Source organism: Pristis pectinata, chromosome 5, assembly GCF_009764475.1.
Source record: "Pristis pectinata isolate sPriPec2 chromosome 5, sPriPec2.1.pri, whole genome shotgun sequence".
In the NCBI taxonomy this organism is placed as follows: domain Eukaryota; kingdom Metazoa; phylum Chordata; class Chondrichthyes; order Rhinopristiformes; family Pristidae; genus Pristis; species Pristis pectinata.
This window is the reverse complement of record NC_067409.1, coordinates 69,525,234-69,544,418: the sequence shown is the minus strand read 5'-3', so window position 1 is coordinate 69,544,418 and position 19,185 is coordinate 69,525,234. Positions and strand designations below refer to the sequence as shown.

The 19,185-nt window shown below is 43.3% G+C and overlaps 1 protein-coding gene across 2 annotated transcripts in view; it reads left to right on the top strand.

Annotated features, from left to right (window-relative positions):
• Nucleotides 1–19,185, top strand: part of ulk4 (unc-51 like kinase 4) — a 527,384-nt gene that overhangs the window by 191,826 nt on the left and 316,373 nt on the right. For both annotated transcript variants that reach the window (XM_052015441.1, XM_052015440.1), the window contains exon 22: nt 12,944–13,071. In XM_052015441.1, the coding sequence (XP_051871401.1) occupies nt 12,944–13,071 (128 nt within the window). The remainder of the gene's footprint in view (nt 1–12,943; nt 13,072–19,185) is intronic.

Here is a 19,185-nt window from a genome sequence, read left to right as displayed (position 1 = left end):
GTTTTCTTACACTCATTTACAAGCTGTGGCTATTGCTGCCAAGACCATAGTTATCCATCTCTAATTGCCCCTGGGAAGATGATGGTGAGTTGTTGCCTTGAGTCATTGAGTTCATAGCTTTTCACTACCAGAGAGCAGGAATTGTTTTCATTTCTTTATATTTTAGTTTGCTCATTTTCAGTAAAGTTCGAAGTGTGAGCTGCAATTGATTTCATAGCATATATAATTGTATTGAGGAACAAAGTTTTTTGTGTTCATTTATGTCACCTAAAAACTACCAGGATAGTTAAGTGCTTTGCAGTAATACACATTTTTTCTCATAATGCAGCCATAGTGAAAACTCAGGTCAAGCATTAAGTAAACAATTAATGCTCCTGCTGTGTGGCGCTCACCACACAGCAGGAGGCAGAGCTGCACCCACGTGGTGTCACAGTCGTACACCAGGTGGCCCAGGACAAATCTTAACTGCTGTTGTCTTGGTGCAGTGGGGTTACTTCAGAGTGGCCAAGGAGAGCAAATGGGTTTCAGCATGCCAATGGCATGATCCATGTACTCTGTTGTGGTGGCACGGTAGCGTAGCGGTTAGCGTGACACTATTACAGCGCCAGCGATCGGGGTTCGATTCCCGTCACTGTCTGTAAGGAGTTTGTACGTTCTCCCGTGTCTGCATGGGTTTCCTCCGGGTGCTCCGGTTTCCTCCCACATTCTAAAGACGTACAGGTAGGTTAATTCGGGGCGTAAAATGGGTGACGCGGACTCGTTGGGCCGAAAGGGCCTGTTACCACGCTGTAAATAAAAATTTTAAAAATTTAAAAAAGTTTTAGGTATTGACTGTGCAAAGGGGTGTTTAGGATATATTGCACAGGGGGATTTACGCTATTGTTATCCTATGTATATTTCAACCACTTCTTGACGCTTTCCTCACTTCAGGAAAGTAGGGTTGGAAAGTTTTGTGCAAGCTGCACTTGCGCTTTACTTCTGGTTGAATCACAGTACACGTGCCAATGGTGTTGTGAAGCTCTATCTTTTACAAAGATTCCATTAACATTTCTCTCTGAGGGCATCCTGCAGGCATTTCTTTGTCCATATATTTATAGAATCACAGAGATATTCAGCCATTTATTTTTTTGTGACCATGCTCACAGAGGAAGTTAATTGAGACTAATCCCAGTTTTCAGCTTTGGCCTGCAGTCTCATGGGATACTGCATTCACAGTGATCATCCAACTAATTTTTAAGTGTGGGGAGAATTTTTCCTTCTAGCGCATTTTCAGGCAATGACCTCCAAACTGCAACTCCTCTTTGAGTGAAAACATTTTCTCTCAAATTCTTCTGCCTATAACCTTATACTTATGCTCCTAATTACTGATCTCACTCCTAAAGTAAATAGATCCTTTCTAATCACCTTGTCTGTTCTCACTGTGTTGAAATTAATGTTCATTGCTCTGTTCCTAAACAAACTCATTCTCATGATTGGCCCTTGCCAATCTCTATCCCCTTCTTGCAGAGTTTTTAAACTCATTTGGCTGATCTTAATAACCTTCGTGATATCCTGCATCAGTGTTTTCTTTCTCTGCCAAGGGCTTTACTCCGTTGCGGAAAGACGACTAATGCCAATCTAAACAGAGTGATTACATGATGACTTTAATATATCGTGCAGCTTCCAAGCCGCCATGGATTTGGGAGTTTTTATTTTATGATATTCCCACACGATTTTGTCTGCCTATATTTTGAAAAGTACACAAAATGAGGAAATAATTTGATCAGAGCCACTTTTCTCGCTGAACCATGTACAGAAAGAAATAATTTGCAATTTTGTCTTACCAAGCTTCAGGTATCAAGGTGCAGTGCTGTTGTTAAATGTGTAGCAGTAGCACACATGTGAAAGAATGGCCAGATTCTCTGCTGGTAGATGGTATAAGCTGAAGGGTTCTGTTTACCAAGAATCCAGACAATCTTCATCGTCCTCTTCAAATAGAGTCATGGGATCTTCTGCATCCAATTGAACTAAGAGCCTTCAGGTTAATGCCTCATTGAAAGGATAGAACTTTAGACAACATGGTGACTCTGATGTCTACTTTGGTGTACATGCTGGGGTTCACTGTGGGACATTCATTTAGGGGTCTGGTGCTAGTTCATGATGTGATATGTGTTATGAGAAATGTTTCCTTCAAAATTCCATCTCTAAGCAATGTAGTCAAATTGTTTAGTATGTAATCATGTCCAGAACTCCACTATTCAGCAATGTATGCTGGAGCACTGCTGTACTGAAATGTAGGAGAGGGTTAAAGCAGGAAGAAAAATTAAGTACACAGTGGGAATGGCAGTGGTGGAAAAAAGTCTTCAATTCTCTGAATAGTGGAGATCCTAGACCGTTGAGGGGATTGTGGCATATTTCGCAAGCAGTGGGGGTTAAATCCCCATCGTCGATGGTCTCCCGGTGGAGTTGTTCCAGTGATAAAAGCCTGCCTGACTGTGGGAAGTTGACAGAGCTGACATTCAGCAATGATTTTCCCTTGTTGTTTGGTGAAGGAATGCAAAGAATGCTATTTAGAGACCAGGCAATCCCTGCAACAAAGGCATAACAACAAAGGCATAGTGTTTGGGGGATGAAGGGAAGAATACCTAAAATAGAAATTAGGAAGGGCAATGAGGAATCGCAAAATACGACTGGCGGACAAGATTAAAGAAAATCCCAAAGCATTTTATGAGGCTAAGAGTGCAACCAGGGAAGGAGTGGGGCTCATTAGGAATCAAAATGGCAATCTGTATGTGGCACCAGAGGGCGTAGGTGAAGTCTGAAGTGAATACTTCTCATCTGTATTCATGAATGGAATTCTGGTCTTCATTACCTAGGGCATAACATATAAGAGCAGGGACAACTTTATAAAACTTTGGTTAGACCACAGCTGGAGTATAGTTTATAGTTCTGGTTGCTACTCTGTAGAAAAGCCCTGGAGATTCACCAAGATGTTGCCTGGGATGGAGTTTCTCAGTTATGAGTAGTGAATTGTCTGGGTTGCCTTAGTGGACGAAACTGAGGAGGGACCTGACAGAGGTGTAGAAAATTAAGAGGAGCATAGATATAGTAGCTGGTAGGAAAATCTTTACCACTGCAGAGACATCTAAATCTAGAAGGTAGAGGCTTGGGGTAAGGAGTACGAGATATAGAGGGTCTGTGAGGAAGAAGGTTTTCACAGAAAGAGTGGTTGGAATCTGAATGGGTGGTGGAGACAGGTACTCTCACAACATTTAAAAGATCTAAGCGAGCACTTGAATTGCCGGGGCAAAGAAGGCTACACACCAACCGCTGGTAAATAGCATCGACATGGTACGCTGAACGCTTCCTGTGCTCTCTGACTCTTTGTCTGAGTGAAGACATCACTCAGCTGAGCCATTGTGAAACAGCTGCACTTGAGTATGTATGTGAAACTTTGGGATCCATTACCCCACAAACAGCATGCTGAATCATTTGAAATGCTGCTGCTTGAAATTGTATTCCTATTTTTGGTAAGAGGCCCACTTTTTCCATGGGCAGAATAAATACTGGTGAAAATGGATCATGTGGGGCTGTCATTTATCAGTTGTCTTGAACGTTAAAAAGTGATTATTAAACAGACTTGCCTCTCCACGGAGTCAACCCATCTGTCACTGTACTCATGGAGCTTGTGAGATTTAATTCTGCTGATTTTAAAACCTGTGACCCAGTACTGCTAATAATTGTCTTTCCCACTGCCCATGATGTTGCCAGATATCTCTCTGGTGAATCCAACAGAGCAGCTTACATTGCAGTTTATTCAGGTCCATCTGCACCATAAGAACTCAGATTCACAGAGAGCAGAGTGGATCAAACACAAGGAATAGTGCTGGAAGGGTCAGTGTTAAAGAGGCCCATGCCTACAATATTTCTTACAGATTAACTCTGATGCTTCACCATGATATCAAGCTGCAGTATCTTAGATAAAGGCTGCTGTTGCAGTGCCTATTGTGGAGACATAATTTCTGTCCTATTAACAAGAGTCATCATGTAACTGAGCTGAGCTTTCTTTCTCAACAGCATCACAGACCCAGAGAAAGTAGTTTTGACAAATATGCTGTTGGTTTCTGTAATGTAAATAAAAAAGAGCTGGTCTTGTACATTAGTACAACGACACTATTATACACTGGAGTCCAGCTGTCCAACAACCCTCACAGTAGATTTAGAGAAAAGTCACTCCCAAAACAGGGTCACAAGATAGGAGAACAAATAAAAGTACTCTCAAAAAAGTAAATACTTATTGAAATTACACCATAGGCCAGAAGGGGGGAAATGATTGTAAGTTCATCTGAACTGATGAAGCATTTCTACAGAGTCTTCCCTCGTGACAGTTGATGAAAGATCAGTGGAACCGCAGAGGAATACTGTAAGTAGTCACCGTGTGCTGCAAAAATTCTACCTGTAGTGCCAAACAAAGTTGAGTTTTAATCTAGGTTTATTTCTGGTACTATAGGATGGCATCAACAATATTGTATTATTTTTATGTTGACTGGTAATGATGTATCTATGTAAAATCTTGCTCCATCAAGTGGAACAGGACATGCAGCACAGGTGGATTTAGTGTTTTATGATAGCCTCTGTTTCTTATTGAGCTGCTCAGTCTTGAATACCACACAGTCTTTGAAATGATTTACTCAGGAGGCTGGGGATGCTCAGTTTTTAACATATTCAAGACTGAGATCAAAGCATTGATGAGGTGGATGGTCACAGTCTTTTCCCCAGGGTAGGGGGAAAACTAGAGGGCATAGGTTTAAGGTGAGAGATTTAAAGGGAACCTGAGATGAAACTTTTTCACACAGAGGGTGGTGCGTATATGAAACTAGTTGCTAGAGGAAGTGGTAGAGGTGGGGACGATTACATTTAAAAGATATTTGGACAGGTTCATGAATAGGAAAGGTTTAGAGGGATATGGGCCAAACACAGAGAATGGGATTAGCTTGGCATGGACGAGTTGGACTGAAGGGCCTGTTTCCATGCAGTGTAACTCTATGACTCTAAGGCTTTTGGAACACAAAGAGAGTTGGATGTGGAAATCAGCTGGGAAAATGGACCTGACATGCAAGACCAGCCATGATATTGAATGGTTGTGCAGGCTCAAGGGAACCATATGGCCTATTCCTGCTTCTCTTTTTATTGTACCTGTGTTCACATCCCAGTCCATCTGCAAAATGGCCTATTTCCAGTGTTTTCCTAGATACCAGAAATAAAGCTAGATTAAGGCACGGGTATGTTTGAGACTGCAGCACAAGCTACTTACAACATTCCTCCATGGTTTTATTGATCTCTCAACCTGCTCAACTCCAGTCAACGGCATGTGTTCCTGTGGGAAATGGAGGTTCCATCAGTTTGGGGGGAGGGGGGTGATGTGGGAGACAGAGGCCCCTGGGTTTGGTGGTGGGGGGGGGGGGGGGATGGACTGGGATCTCCTGGTTTGGGAAGGGTGCGGTGATGGAAGCCCCTTTCGTCTGGGAGAAGGTGGGGAGGAGCCCCTGTGAGTCTGGGGAGGGGATGGAGAGGAGCCCCCGATTCTGGAGTCAGTGTATGTACAGAGTGCTGATGGTGACTGAGTGAGAGGCTGAGGCTCCGGCTTTCACAGGATGAGCTTTATCCATCAGCTGGGACCTACAGCACCGGGAGACCGGGATCTGCCAACCTCTGGCAGCACCATGTGGGGGCTGGAGATTCTCCCGAGATTTCCTGGGAGAGAGCTGAGGTTCTGAGCTCAGCCACAGGTCTCTGGCAGTACAACTGCTGGGACTGGGGAGGGGGCGGTGGGAGGGCAAGTGTGGAGGGTCCGTAAAGAGGTCGAGTGTCAGCAGTCAGTGGGCGACATCACTCTTGGAGGGAATGAACAGCTAGAGAGGCAGGGATGCTGTGGGTGAGGATCTGGGGGAGAAGACATGAGACCCATCCCAAGTTGCCATGGGAGGCAAGGGAGGAGATTGCTGGGGCAGTGATAGAGATTTTTGCATCTTTGCTAGCCACGGTTGAGGTAGATAAGAATGAAGAAAGGAGATGAGGAAAAAGCTGTGGGCAAGAATATGGGTCTGTGTATGTGTGGTCAGGATGTTGTGCATGTGTGTGTTTAGATATAGGACAGTACAGCACAGGCCTGTCGGCCCACAATGTTGTACTGAACTAATTAAACCAGTAATTAAAAGCCTAACTAAACTAATCCCTTCTGCCAACACAGTATCCATATTCCTCCATTCTCTACATATTCATTACTGCCCCGGCAGTGCATTCCAGGTACCACCACTCTGTGTGTAAAAACTTGCCCTGCACATCTCGTTTGAACTTACCATAATGAAGCACTTCGAGAGGTTGGCTATGGCGCAAATCAACTCTTGCCTCAGAGATGACCTGGAATCGCTTCAATTTGGCTACCACCACAACAGGTCAACAGCAGATGCAATTTCTCTGGAGCTTCACTCTGCTCTGTCCCATCTGACAACAGGAACTCATTTGTCAGGTTGCTCTTCATCGACTACAGCTCAGTGTTTAAGAAGGTTATCAAAAATTACAGGGTGATCTTGATCAGCTAAGTGAGCCGAGGAATGACGAATAGAGTTTAATTTGGATGAATGCGAGGTGTTGCATTTTGGAAAGTCAAATCCAGGTAGGACTTTCACAGTGAACAGCAGGGCCTTGGGGAGTGTTGCAGAAAAGAGGGGACGAAGTATAAATACATGGTTCCCTGAAAGGAGAGTCACAGACAGACAGGGTGGTGAAAAAGGCTTTTGGCATGCTGACCTTCATCAGTCAGGGCACTGAGTATAATACTTGTGAGGTCTTGGTGAGGTTGTACAGGACACTGGTGAGGTTGCACTTGAAGTATTGTGTTCGGCTTTGGTCTCCCAGCTATAGAAAAGATGTTATTAAACTGGAAAGAGTGCAGAAAAGATTTACAAGGATGTTGCCAGGACTTGAGGGACTGAGTTACAGGGAGAGGTTGGACAGGCTCGGACTTTATTCCTTGGAGTGTAGGAGACTGGGAGGTGATCTTACAGAGGTGTATAAAATTGTGAGCGGCTTAGGTAGGGTGAATGAACTCCGTCTTTTTCCCAGGGTTGGGGAATCAAGAGCTTGAGGGCATAGGTTTAAGGTGAGAGGGGACAAATTCAATAGGAACTTGAGAGGCAACTGTTTTATACAAAGAGTGGTCTGTATGTGGAATGAGCTGCCAGAGGAAGTGGTTGAGGCAGGTACAATAACAACTTGTAAAAGACAGTTACATGGATTGGAAAGGTTGAGAAGGTTATGGGTCAAATGCTGGCAAATGGGACTGTATAACGTGCGGTATAACTCAATGAACTCAAATCATCCTATCCACACTCATCATCAAGCTTCAAGACCTGGGCTCCCTCGGCAACTGGATACTCGACTTCCTCAGTGGCAGACCTCAATCAGTGAGGATTAGTAACAACATCTCCTCGCTGACCATCAACACAGGTGGACTTCATTGAATGAACGTTGTCCTCCCACTTTAAGTAATCCCCACCCCCCTTCCCCACAACACCCACCTCCCCCCATCACGTTTCTTCTCTTCTTCCTTTTCCTAGCCTCTCTCTTTTTTCTATGGTCCCTTTTTTTTCCTTTCTCTCCTTACCTTTGACCCATCCCCTGGTGGATCTGCTCTCCCCTCTCCCCCGCACCTGCCTATCACTATCTCTTACCTGCATCTACCTATCGCCACCTTGTGCCCACCCCACCTCCCCTCTTTTGTCCACCTATCACTGCTCTGCTTTTTCCTCCTATATATTGGGCTTCTCCTTTTCCTATCCTGAAGAAGGATCCTGACACAACAAATTAACTGCCTGCTTTTCTCCACGGATGCTGCTTGGCCTGCTGAGTTCCTCCAGCATCGCAGTGTTTTTCATCTAGATTCCAGCATCTGCAGTCCTTTGTTTCTCTTGGACCTCAAGGCTGTGTGCTTAGCTCCCTGCTCTACTCTCTATACACACATGACTATGTGGCTAAGCACATCTTCCATGCCATATGCAAATTTACTGATAACATCACTGTTGTTGGCACAAATGCCAGTGAGTCTGACATCGGTGGTGGGTAAATTGTGGGAGGGGATTCTGAGGGACAGGATCTACCAACATTTGGAGAGACAGGGTCTGATTTGAGACAGCACAGGTTTGTGCGTGGGCAGTTGTGTTTGACAAATCTCCCAGAGTTCTTCAAGGAGGTAACCAAGGGTAGGGCAGCGCATGTTGTCTATATGGACTTGAGCAAGGCCTTTGACAAGGCCCCTCATGGCAGGTTAGTCTGGAAGATTAGGTTGCATAGGATCCTGGGGGAGATTGTGGATTAGATTCATAAGTGACTTAGTGGTAGGAAGCAGAGGGTGATGATTGAGGGTTCTTTCTCAGACTGGAGGTCTGTGTTTAGTGGTGTGCCACAGGGGTCGGTGCTGGGACCTTTGTTGTTTGTAATTTATATAAACTACTTGGATGTGAATGTACAAGGCGTGGTTAGTAACTTTGCGGATGATACTAAAATAGGTGGTGTTGTAGATAATGTAGAAGTTTATGAAAAATTACAGGGGGATCTTGATCAGCTCGGTATGTGGGCTGAGGACTGGCAAATGGCTTTCAATCCAGATAAATGTGAGATATTGCATTTTGGGAGATCAAACCCGTGTAGGACCTGTACAGTGAATGGTAGGGCCCTGGGGAGTGTCATAGAACAGAGGGACCTAGGAGTGCAAGTACATTGTTCGTTGAAAGCAGTATTACAGGTAAGGTGGTGAAGAAGGCGTTTGGCATGCTGGCCTTCATCAATCAGGGCACTGACTATAGGATTTGGGAAGTTATGTTGCAGTTATATAAGACGCTGGTGAGGCCACACTTGGAGGATTGTGCACAGTTTAATAACACAGATGTTATTAAACTAGAAAGAGTGCAGAAAAGATTTACCAGGACGTCGCCTGGACTTGGAGGCCTGAGTTACAAGGAGAGGTTGCATAGACTAGGAAGTTATTCCCTGAAATGTAGGAGATTGAGGGGTGACCTCTTAGAGGTATATAAAATCATGAGCGGCATGGACAGGGTGAAAGCGCATACACTTTTTCCTAGGGCGGCGATGCTAAAAACAAGAGGGCATTGGTTTACGATCAGAGGCGAGAGATTTAAAAGGGACAACTTCTTCACACAAAGGGTGGAGCATATTTAAAATGAGCTGCCAGATATAGTGGTTGAGGTGGGCACATTAGCAACATTTATAAGCCATCAAGATGTACATATGGATAGTAGAGGTTTAGAGGCTATAGGCCAAATGTGGACAGATGGGACTGAGTAACTGGGCAACACAGTTGGCATGGACATATTGGGCCAAAGGGCCTGTTTCCATGCTGTATGACTCTCCTTATAGCACATGTCCTCTAATCCAGGCAACATCCTCGTAAGCCTCTTCTGCACCTGCTCCAAAGCCTCTACATCCTCCCTATAATGGGGCAACCAGAACTGAATACAATACTCCAGATGTGACCTAACCAGAGTTTTATAAAGCTACAACATAACTTCGACTCTTGAACTTGATGCCTCGACTAATAAAGAAGGTGTATGGCATGCATGTCTTTATCTTCCTATCAACCTGTGCAGCCACTTTCAGGGAGCTATGGACTTGGACCCCAAGATCCCTCAGTAGATCAACGCTGTTAAGGGTCCTGCCATTAACTGTGTACTGTCCCTTGACATTTGATCTCCCAAAGTGCAACACCTCACACTTGGCTAGATTAAACTCCATCCGCCATTTCTCTGCCCATATCTGCAACTGATCTTTATCCCACTGTAACCTTTGGCAATCTTTTGCACTATCCATAACGCCACCAATTTTTGTATTGTTTGTGAACTTACTAACACAGCCATCCACGCTTTCGTCCAAGTCATTTATATATATCACAAACAGCAGAGGTCCCAGTACGGATCTATGCAGAACATTACTAGTCATGGACCTCCAGCCAGAATAAAACCCTTGACCACTACTCTCCGTTTTCTATGGACAAGCCAATTCTGAATCCAAACAGCCAAGTCACCATGGATCCCATGCATCTTAATCTTCTGGATGAGCCTACCATGAGGGACTTTGTCAAACGCCTTATTAAAATCCATGTAGACCACTTCCAAAGCTCTATCTTCATCAATCTCCTTCGTCACCTCCTCGAAAAATTCAATCAAGTTAGTAAGACATGACTTGCCCCACACAAAACCATGCTGACTGTCCCTAATTAAGCCAGGATTTTCCAAATGCTTATAAATCCTATCCCTAAGAATCTTCTCCAATAGCTTCCCTACCACTAATGTAAGATTTACCAGTCTATAGTTTCCAGGATTATCCCTATTTCTCTTCTTGAACAATGGAACAATATTAGCTACTCACCAGTCCTCTGGGACTTAGACTGTGGCTAGAGAGGACACAAAGATCTTGGTCAAGGCCCCAGCAATCTCATCTCTTCCTTTTCTCAATAACCTGGGGTATATTCCATCAGAGCCTGAGGACTTATCCACTTAATCTTCTTTAAGAGACCCAACACTACCTCTTTACTAGCACACTCCACACTGATCTCACAATCCTTCACATCTTTCTCCTTGATAAATACCAACACAAAATACTTGTGTGTTAGAGAGTCACAGAGTTGTACAGATACAGGCCTCTCAGCACACTATGTCCATGCTGACCTTTTTGCTCATCTCCACTAATTAGATGCCAAAATTAGGTCCATATTCTTCCAAACCTTCTCTGGAGGGAAATGGACAGTCAACGGTTCAGGCCAAGACCCTTCATCTGGTCTGGATGAAAGAGGGGAAAGGTGAAGGGAATGGGTCGAGCAACACCCTGGCAGGTGATAGGTGGATCCAGATGAAGGGGGAATGTGGGAATAATGTCAGAAGCTGGGAGCTGATGGGTGGAAGTGACAAAGGGCCCTGGAGCTGTGGGAGAGAAAGAGACAAGGCCAGCGCATAGTGGAGAGGGTAGAGTGTAGAATATGAAGGAAGAAGCAATCAGTGGAACATATATACATTGGCTCCTTGCTGGGGCCAGACTGGGAGGTTTAGAAACTGAGCTTTGTATGTTGCTCCAGATTCCAGTACCTGCAGTCTCTTGTGTCTCCTTCGAAGCCTTGCATATCTAAGTATCTGTCTAAAAGCCTCTTAAACGTACTGATTGTATCTGACTCCTCCATCTCCCCTGGAAGTGAGTTCCAGATATCAATCAGCCTCTTTGTTAAAACAAAAATTCCTCTCAGATCCCATTTTTAAGGAAACTCCTTAAAAATGTGAAATGATGTATTTTGGGAAGTTAAGCCTGACCAGGACATACCCAGTAAATGGTACAGCCCTGGGGAATGTTATTGAACAGCGAAACCTTGGGATACAGATACATAGTTCCCTGAGTGGCAACACAGGTAGACAGAGTGGTGAAGAGTTTGTGTAGTACACTTGCCTTCCTTGACCAAAGCATTGAGTACAGGAGTTGGACCTCATGTTACAGTTGTACAAATCATTGGTTCGGCTGCATTTGGAGTATTGTGCACAGTTCTGGTCTTCAGCCTATAGGAAGGATGTGATTAGAGTGGGTGCACAAAAGATTCACAAGGATGTTAACTGGACTGGAGGGTTCAAGTTATAAGAAGGGATTGGATAGGCTGGGACTGTTTTCTCTGGAGTGTAGAGGCTGAAGGATGACTTTATAGAAGTTTATAAAATCATGAGGCACATGGATAGGATAGATAGTCACAGTCTTTTCTCGCCAGAGTAGTGGAGTCTAAAACTAGATGACATAGGTTTTAGGTGAGGGGGAAAAGATTAAAAGGAGATCTGAGGGGCAACTTTTCACAGTGGATGGTGGGTATATGGAATGAGCTGACAGAGGAAGTGGTAGAGGCAGGTACAATTGCAACGTTTAAAAGACATTTGGAAGGTACCTGGATAGGAAAGGTTTAGAGGGACATGGATCAAAAGCAGGCAAATGGGACTAGCTCAGGTAGGTACCTTGTTTGGCGTGGACAAGTTGGACTGAAAGGCCTGTTTCATGCTGTATAACTCTGTGAATCTATAAACTTCCTTTCACCTTAAGCCTATGCCCTCTTGTTCTTGATGCCCCTATCATGGGAAAAAGATCCTGACTATCTACCCTATCCACGCTGCTTGTAATTTGATGTACCTCTATCAGAGGAGGATGTCACCCCTCATCCTCCTCTGCTCCAGAGAAAAGAAGTCCAGCCTATCTGACCTCTCCCCACCATTCAAGTCCTTCAGTCCCAGGCAACCTGCTGGTGAATCTCTTTTGCATTCTCTTCAGCGCAACCACATCCTCCCTATAGTGTGGTATGTTTGTGTGTTTGTGTCTGAGCCTGTGAAGGAGAGCCTGGTCTCCAGCTCTCTTGACTCATCTTGCCATTTGGCCAAGACCTTGCTCCAGCAAGCCACCTTGTTGGCTAGTGTGCAAAAGCCTCTCCACGTTATAGGAATTCACAGATGGGCATCTTGCACTCTTCAGATTTTGAGTGGAAGCTAACTACCCTTCATGCTGAGGGACTATGTAAAAAGACAATGACTTTCAGTCACCTTTATGAATCCTGTAGTTCTTTCCATAGTCTGCTTGGGTTTATTGTTTGACTCTGGTGCTAAGTGAAGCATTCTATAATCAATCCACGTTACTGTGATAAACTGCTGTAGACCTGTCCCTTCATGCAAATAAGAAAAATGTGTAGTTAAGTCCAACTCTTATAAGCACTGTTGGTGATTATATCTATGGAGGTACTTGTCTTCTTCAAAGAATGCTTGAAGCTATTGTCAAAAGTTGATACTTTCAATTGTATAAGCATTATTATTCTTAAAGGACTATGCATGTTGAGACGGATCCAACTTTATCTCACTGGATTGTTCCTTTTCTGCAGGATTTTGTCACAAAAATTGTCCGTTTATTGGAAAGCCCTTCAACAGTAATTCGAGCAAAAGCTTTTCTTGTCTTACTGGAAGTTTTAAGGAATAACAAGGAGATGCTTCTGCTTTGTTGCCAGACCAGGTAAGGGGAGCAGTGATCCAAATGAACAGTAGGATTATAATCAAAACTGCTTTAAGAGAGGATAGAGGAGGAGGGATGAAAGGGGGAGGTGTGGTGTAACTAGTCAGGGAAAATATCACAGCTGTGCGTAGACAGGACAGCCTGGAGGGCTCCTCTACAGAGGCCATATGGGTGGAGCTGAGGAACGGGAAAGGTGTGACCACACTAATAGGATTGTATTATAGACCGCCCAATAGTCAGAGAGAATTGGAGGAGCAAATCTGTAGAGAGATAGCAGACCGATGTAAGAAACAGGAAGTTTAATAGCAGGGGATTTTAACTTTCCACATATTGACTGGGACTCCCACACTGTGAAAGGGCTGGATGGCTTGGAGTTTGTCAAATGTGTTCAGGAAAGTTTTCTGAATCAATAGATAGAGGTACCAACAAGAGAGAATGCAATACTTGATCTCCTATTAGGGAACCAGACAGGTCAGGTGACAGAAGTATGTGTAGGTGAACATTTTGGGTCCAGTGACCATAATGTCATTAGTTTCAAGTTAATTATGGATAAGGATAGGTCTGGTCCTCGAGTTGAAGTTCTAAATTGGAGGAAGGGCAATTTTGTGGAAATGACAAAGGATCTAGTAAGAGTGGATTGGGATAAGTTGTTTTCTGGCAAGGGATGTGTTCAGTAAGTGGAAGGCCTTCAAAGGCAAAATTTTGAGAGTGCAGAGTTTACATGTTCCTGCCAGGATTAAAGGCAAAGTTAATAGGCATAGGGAACCTTAGTTTTCAAGGGATATTAGCGATCTGGTTAAGAAAAAGAGAGAGGTGTATAGCAGGTATAGGCAACTAGAAACAAATGAGGTACTTGAAGAGTATAGAAAATGTAAGAAAATACCAAAGAAGGAAATCAGGAAGGCAAAAAGACATGAGGTTGTTCTGGCAGATAATGTGAAGGTAAACCCGAAGGGTTTCTACAAGTATATTAAGAGTAAAAGGATAGTAAGGGACAAAATTGGTCCCCTAGAAGATCAGAGTGGTGGGCTATGTGTGGAGCCTCAGGAGATGGGGGAGATCTTTTTTGCATCAGTATTTACTCAGGAAACTGGCATGGTGGATATGGAAGGAAGGGAAACAAGCAGTAGTGTCATGGAACATATGGAGATTAAAGAGGAGGAGGTGCTTGCTGCCTTACAGTGAATAAAGGTAGATAAATCCCCTGAGCCTGACATGATATTTCCTCGGACCATGAGAGAGACTAGTGTAGAAATTGCAGGGGCCCTGGCAGATATATTTAAAATAGCCACGGGTGCGGTGCCGGAGGACTGGAAAGTAGCTCATGTTGTTCTGTTGTTCCATTGTTTATAAAAGGCTCTGAAAGTAAACCAGGTAATTACAGGCCGTTGAGCCTGACGTCAGTAGTCGGTAAGTTATTGGAAGGTGTTCTGAGAGATCGGGTATACAAGTATTTGGACAGCCAAGGGCTGATTAAGGATAGTCAGCATGGCTTTTTGTGTGGTAGATCATGTTTAACAAATCTTGTAGAGTTTTTCGAGGAGGTTACCAAGAAAGTAGATGAAGGAAAGGCTGTGGATGTTGTCTGCATGGACTTTAGTAAGGCCTTTGACAAGGTCCCACATGGGAGGTTAGTTCAAAAGGTTCAGACACTAGGTATCCATGGAGAGGTTGTAAACTGGATTCGAAATTGGCTGTGTGGGAGAAGACAGAGAGTGGTAGTGGATGATTGTTTCTCAGACTGGAGGCCTGTGACTAGTGGTGTGCCTCAGGGATCTGTGCTGGGACCATTGTTGTTTGTTGTCTATATCAATGATCTAGATGATAATGTGGTAAATTGAATCAGCAAGTTTGCTGATGGCACTAAGGTCGGTGGTGTTGTGGACAGCGAGGAAGGCTTTCAAATCTTGAAGAGGGATCTAGACCAACTGGAAAAATGGGCCAGAAAATGGCAGATGGAATTTAATGCAGACAAGTGTGAGGTGTTGCATTTTGGAAGGACAAATCAAGGTAGGACATACACAGTAAATGGTAGGGCACTGAGGAGTGCGGAGGAACAAAGGGATGTGGGAGTTCAGATACATAATATCCTGAAAGTGGTGTCACAGGTAGACAGGGTTGTAAAGAAGGCTTTTGGCATCCTGGCAGTCATAAATCAAAGTATTAAGTATAGGAGTTGGGATGTTATGGTGAGGTTGTATAAGACATTGGTGAGGCCAAATTTGGCATATTGTGTGCAGTTCTGGTCACCTAACTATAGGAAGGATATCAGTAAGATTGAAAGAGTGCAGGGTAGATTTACTAGAATGTTGCCGGGTCTTCAGGAGTTGAGTTACAGGGGAAGATTGAATAGGTTAGGACATTATTCCTTGGAGTGCAGAAGAATGAGAGGAGATTTGATAGAGGTTTACAAAATTATGAGGGGTATAGAGTAAATGCGAGTAGGCCCTTTCCACCTAGATTAGGAGAGATAAGTACGAGAGGACATGGCTTTAGGGTGAACGGGGAAAGATTTAGGGGGAACATTATTGGGAACTTCTTCACTCAGAGAGTGGTGGGAGTGTGGAACAAGCTGCTGTCTGACGTGGTAAATGCGGGCTCACTCTTAAGTTTTAAGAATGAATTGGATAGATACATGGATGGGAGAGGTCTGGAGGGTTATGGATTGGGTGCAGGTCAATGGGACTAGTGGAATAAAGTTTCAGCACAGTCTAGAAGGGCCGAATGGCCTGTTTTCTGTGCTGTAGTATTCTATGGTTCTAGGAGAGTTGGAGTTTTAGGCTAATGACCTTTCAATTGTACCCTGCTGAATATTTCCAGCATGATCAGTATTGTGAAATAAAAACAAGATGCTGAAAACATGCAGCAGGATAGACAGCATTGGTGGACGGAGAAAAACAGGGTTAACATTTCAGTTTGATAGTTCATCAGCTCTAATGGATGTTTATTGACCTGAAACATTAACCCTGTTTCTCTCTCCACTGATGCTGCCCAAGTGTTTTGAACATTTTCTGTTTTTATCTTAGATTTCTAGGACCTGCAGTTTTTTTGATTTCCACAATAAGTATTTTGCTTCAGTATAAATGACCACTGGTTCCATTCGATTCCTTCAACATAATTATGATGAAGAGGATATTTTTGCACAAAATTGTGATTATTGTGAATTTTTGGATTCCTCTGAGCATCTGTTTAGCTGCAGTTGGATTATTTATATAATTCTTTATAAACATAGAAAAATTATTCATGGTTCTTTGAAATTTTATGCATCAAATATGTTTTTCAATTGTGAAATCAAGATGAGGGTTTCAATGCCTGAGTTCTAGAGAACTTGTAGGAAATAATTTATAGATTTGTTTCATTAGAGTAATTGAATTTCAATGGTGGGTAGCATGAACAAGCTTTTCTTTACTTCATGTGATGTGTTGCTGGAGTTATTACTCTTCCATTGGTTACTTTGTAAGTGTAAACCAGAGTTTAAAAAAAAGCAGAACACTAAGTTTGCAGGGTGAGGTGAGAAATCGATTTGCACTTAAGGGTAGGAAACTGAAGGGGGACTGGTAGGGGGCATTATTGTTTTATTGGGGCTGGGGAAACACTCATGCTCATTTTGCCATTATCTCTTTTTGAAACAAAAGCTCAGCATCATGTAATCCCTAGCGGTTTCTTTTGCATTCAGGGCTTGATTTAATACATGCCTTCACTGATTTGAACTCTCGAAAATAAAAAGACCTGCATTGCTATTTTGCCCTCACATCCCTTTCAAAATGATCCCTGAACACCTTATAGCCAATTACAGTAAGCTCTTGTTTATCCAGTATTTATGTATCTGGAATTCTCATGCAACTGGCAAAGAATTCTGAGAATATTCATAAGCAATTTCATAATTTTTTTTTAAAATGCAAAATTAGGTTTTTTTAGTTTATTTACATTTATACATAAGGGCAGTGCAGTTGTAGGCTGATTTGCAGGAACATCCTCTTAAAATTTGGAACTTCATGTGCTGGTGGGTAGTCATTCATTTGATTGATTTTTGCTGTATTTTACATTAAGACTTTAGACTTAAAAATGTTTTACATTCCAATTCTATATTTAAAAAGGATAAGGAGATGACATGTCGTTCGGTAGTTTATTTGAAGGTTTATGCAACTGGTGTGTGATGTATGTTATATTTTTTTGCAACTGACTTGGTTGCAGGAGGGGCAGGACTGGCAGCTTAATGTTCCAGGGTTCCATTGTTTCAGATGTGATAGAGGGGGAGGGATGAAAGGGGGAGGAGTGGCATTACTAGTCAGGGAAAATATCACAGCTGTGCGTAGACAGGACAGCCCAGAGGGCTCGTCTACAGAGGCCATATGGGTGGAGTTGAGGAACGGGAAAGGTGTGACCACACTGATAGGTTTGTATTATAGACCGCCCAATAGTCAGAGAGAATTGGAGGAGCAAATCTGTAGAGAGATAGCAGACCGATGTAAGAAACAGAAAGTTGTAATAGTAGGGGATTTTAACTTTCCACATATTGACTGGGACTCCCGCACTGTGAAAGGGCTGGATGGCTTGGAGTTTGTCAAATGTGTTCAGGAAAGTTTTCTAAATCAGTATATAGAGGTACCAACGAGAGAGAATGCAATACTTGATCTCCTATTAGGGAACCAGACAGGTCAGGGGACAGAAGTATGTGTAGGTGAATATTTTGGGTCCAGTGACCATAATGTCATTAGTTTCAAGTTAATTATTGGATAAGGATAGGTCTGGTCCTCGAGTTGAAGTTCTAAATTGGAGAAAGGCCAATTTTGTGGAAATGACAAAGGATCTAGTAAGAATGGATTGGGATAAGTTGTTTTTTGGCAAGGATGTGTTCAGTAAGTGGAAGACCTTCAAAGGTGAAATTTTGAGAGTGCAAAGTTTGCATGTTCCTGCCAGGATTAAAGGCAAAGTTAATAGGCATAGGGAACCTTAGTTTTCAAGGGATATTAGTGATCTGGTTAAGAAAAAGAGAGAGGTGTATAGCAGGTATAGGCAACTAGGCACAAATGAGGTACTTGAAGAGTATAGAAAATGTAAGAAAATACCAAAGAAGGAAATCAGGAAGGCAAAAAGAAGACATGAGGTTGCTTTGGCAGATAATGTGAAGGTAAACCCGAAGGGTTTCTACAAGTATATTAAGAGTAAAAGGATAGTAAGGGACAAAATTGGTCCCCTAGAAGATCAGAGTGGTGGGCTATGTGTGGAGCCTCAGGAGATGGGGGAGATCTTTTTTGCATCAGTATTTACTCAGGAAACTGGCATGGTGGATATGGAAGGAAGGGAAACAAGCAGTAGTGTCATGGAACATATGGAGATTAAAGAGGAGGAGGTGCTTGCTGCCTTACAGTGAATAAAGGTAGATAAATCCCGCAGGCCTGACTTGAGAAAGACTAGTGCAGAAATTGCAGGGGCCCTGGCAGATATATTTAAAATGTCCTTAGCCACGGGTGTGGTGCCGGAGGACTTGAGGGTAGCTCATGTTGTTGTGTTGTTTAAAAAAGGCTCTAAAAGTAAACCAGGTAATTACAGGCTGGTGAGCCTGACATCAGTAGTCGGTAAATTATTGGAAGGTGTTCTGATGTTGTCCCGATTTTAAGTTCCCACTTCTGTCTGCTACAAAGTAACACAGTGCCACCAGGTTGATTCAGTTAAAACGTTTATTAGTAGTATACTACCAGGGAGGGGTCTCTTCAGCACTCTTTGAGAGTCACTTCCCGAGGTCTCCCCCGTACCAAGGAGCAGACAGATATTTATACAGATATTGTCATGCACACTTAATGAATGCGGCGCCGCGAGTTTTGGTCAGGCCTCAGAGATCCAAAGACAGACATTGCACCTATTGTTTAGGACAAGCTTCCCATTCATTGTTTATTGCACCCACCACCCTAATTGTCTAGCATAACTGGTCTGCAACCAAGGTTCGGGACACAGTAATTATCACCTATCCATGAGTCAGTAGCTTGCGTGCTTTTGCTTGCAAGGTATTTTTCCGTCAGTTATATGTACAGTTACAGTCAGTCACAGTTTCTTAACCGTTTACTTCCTCACTGAGAGATCGGATATACAAGTATTTGGACAGCCAAGGGCTGA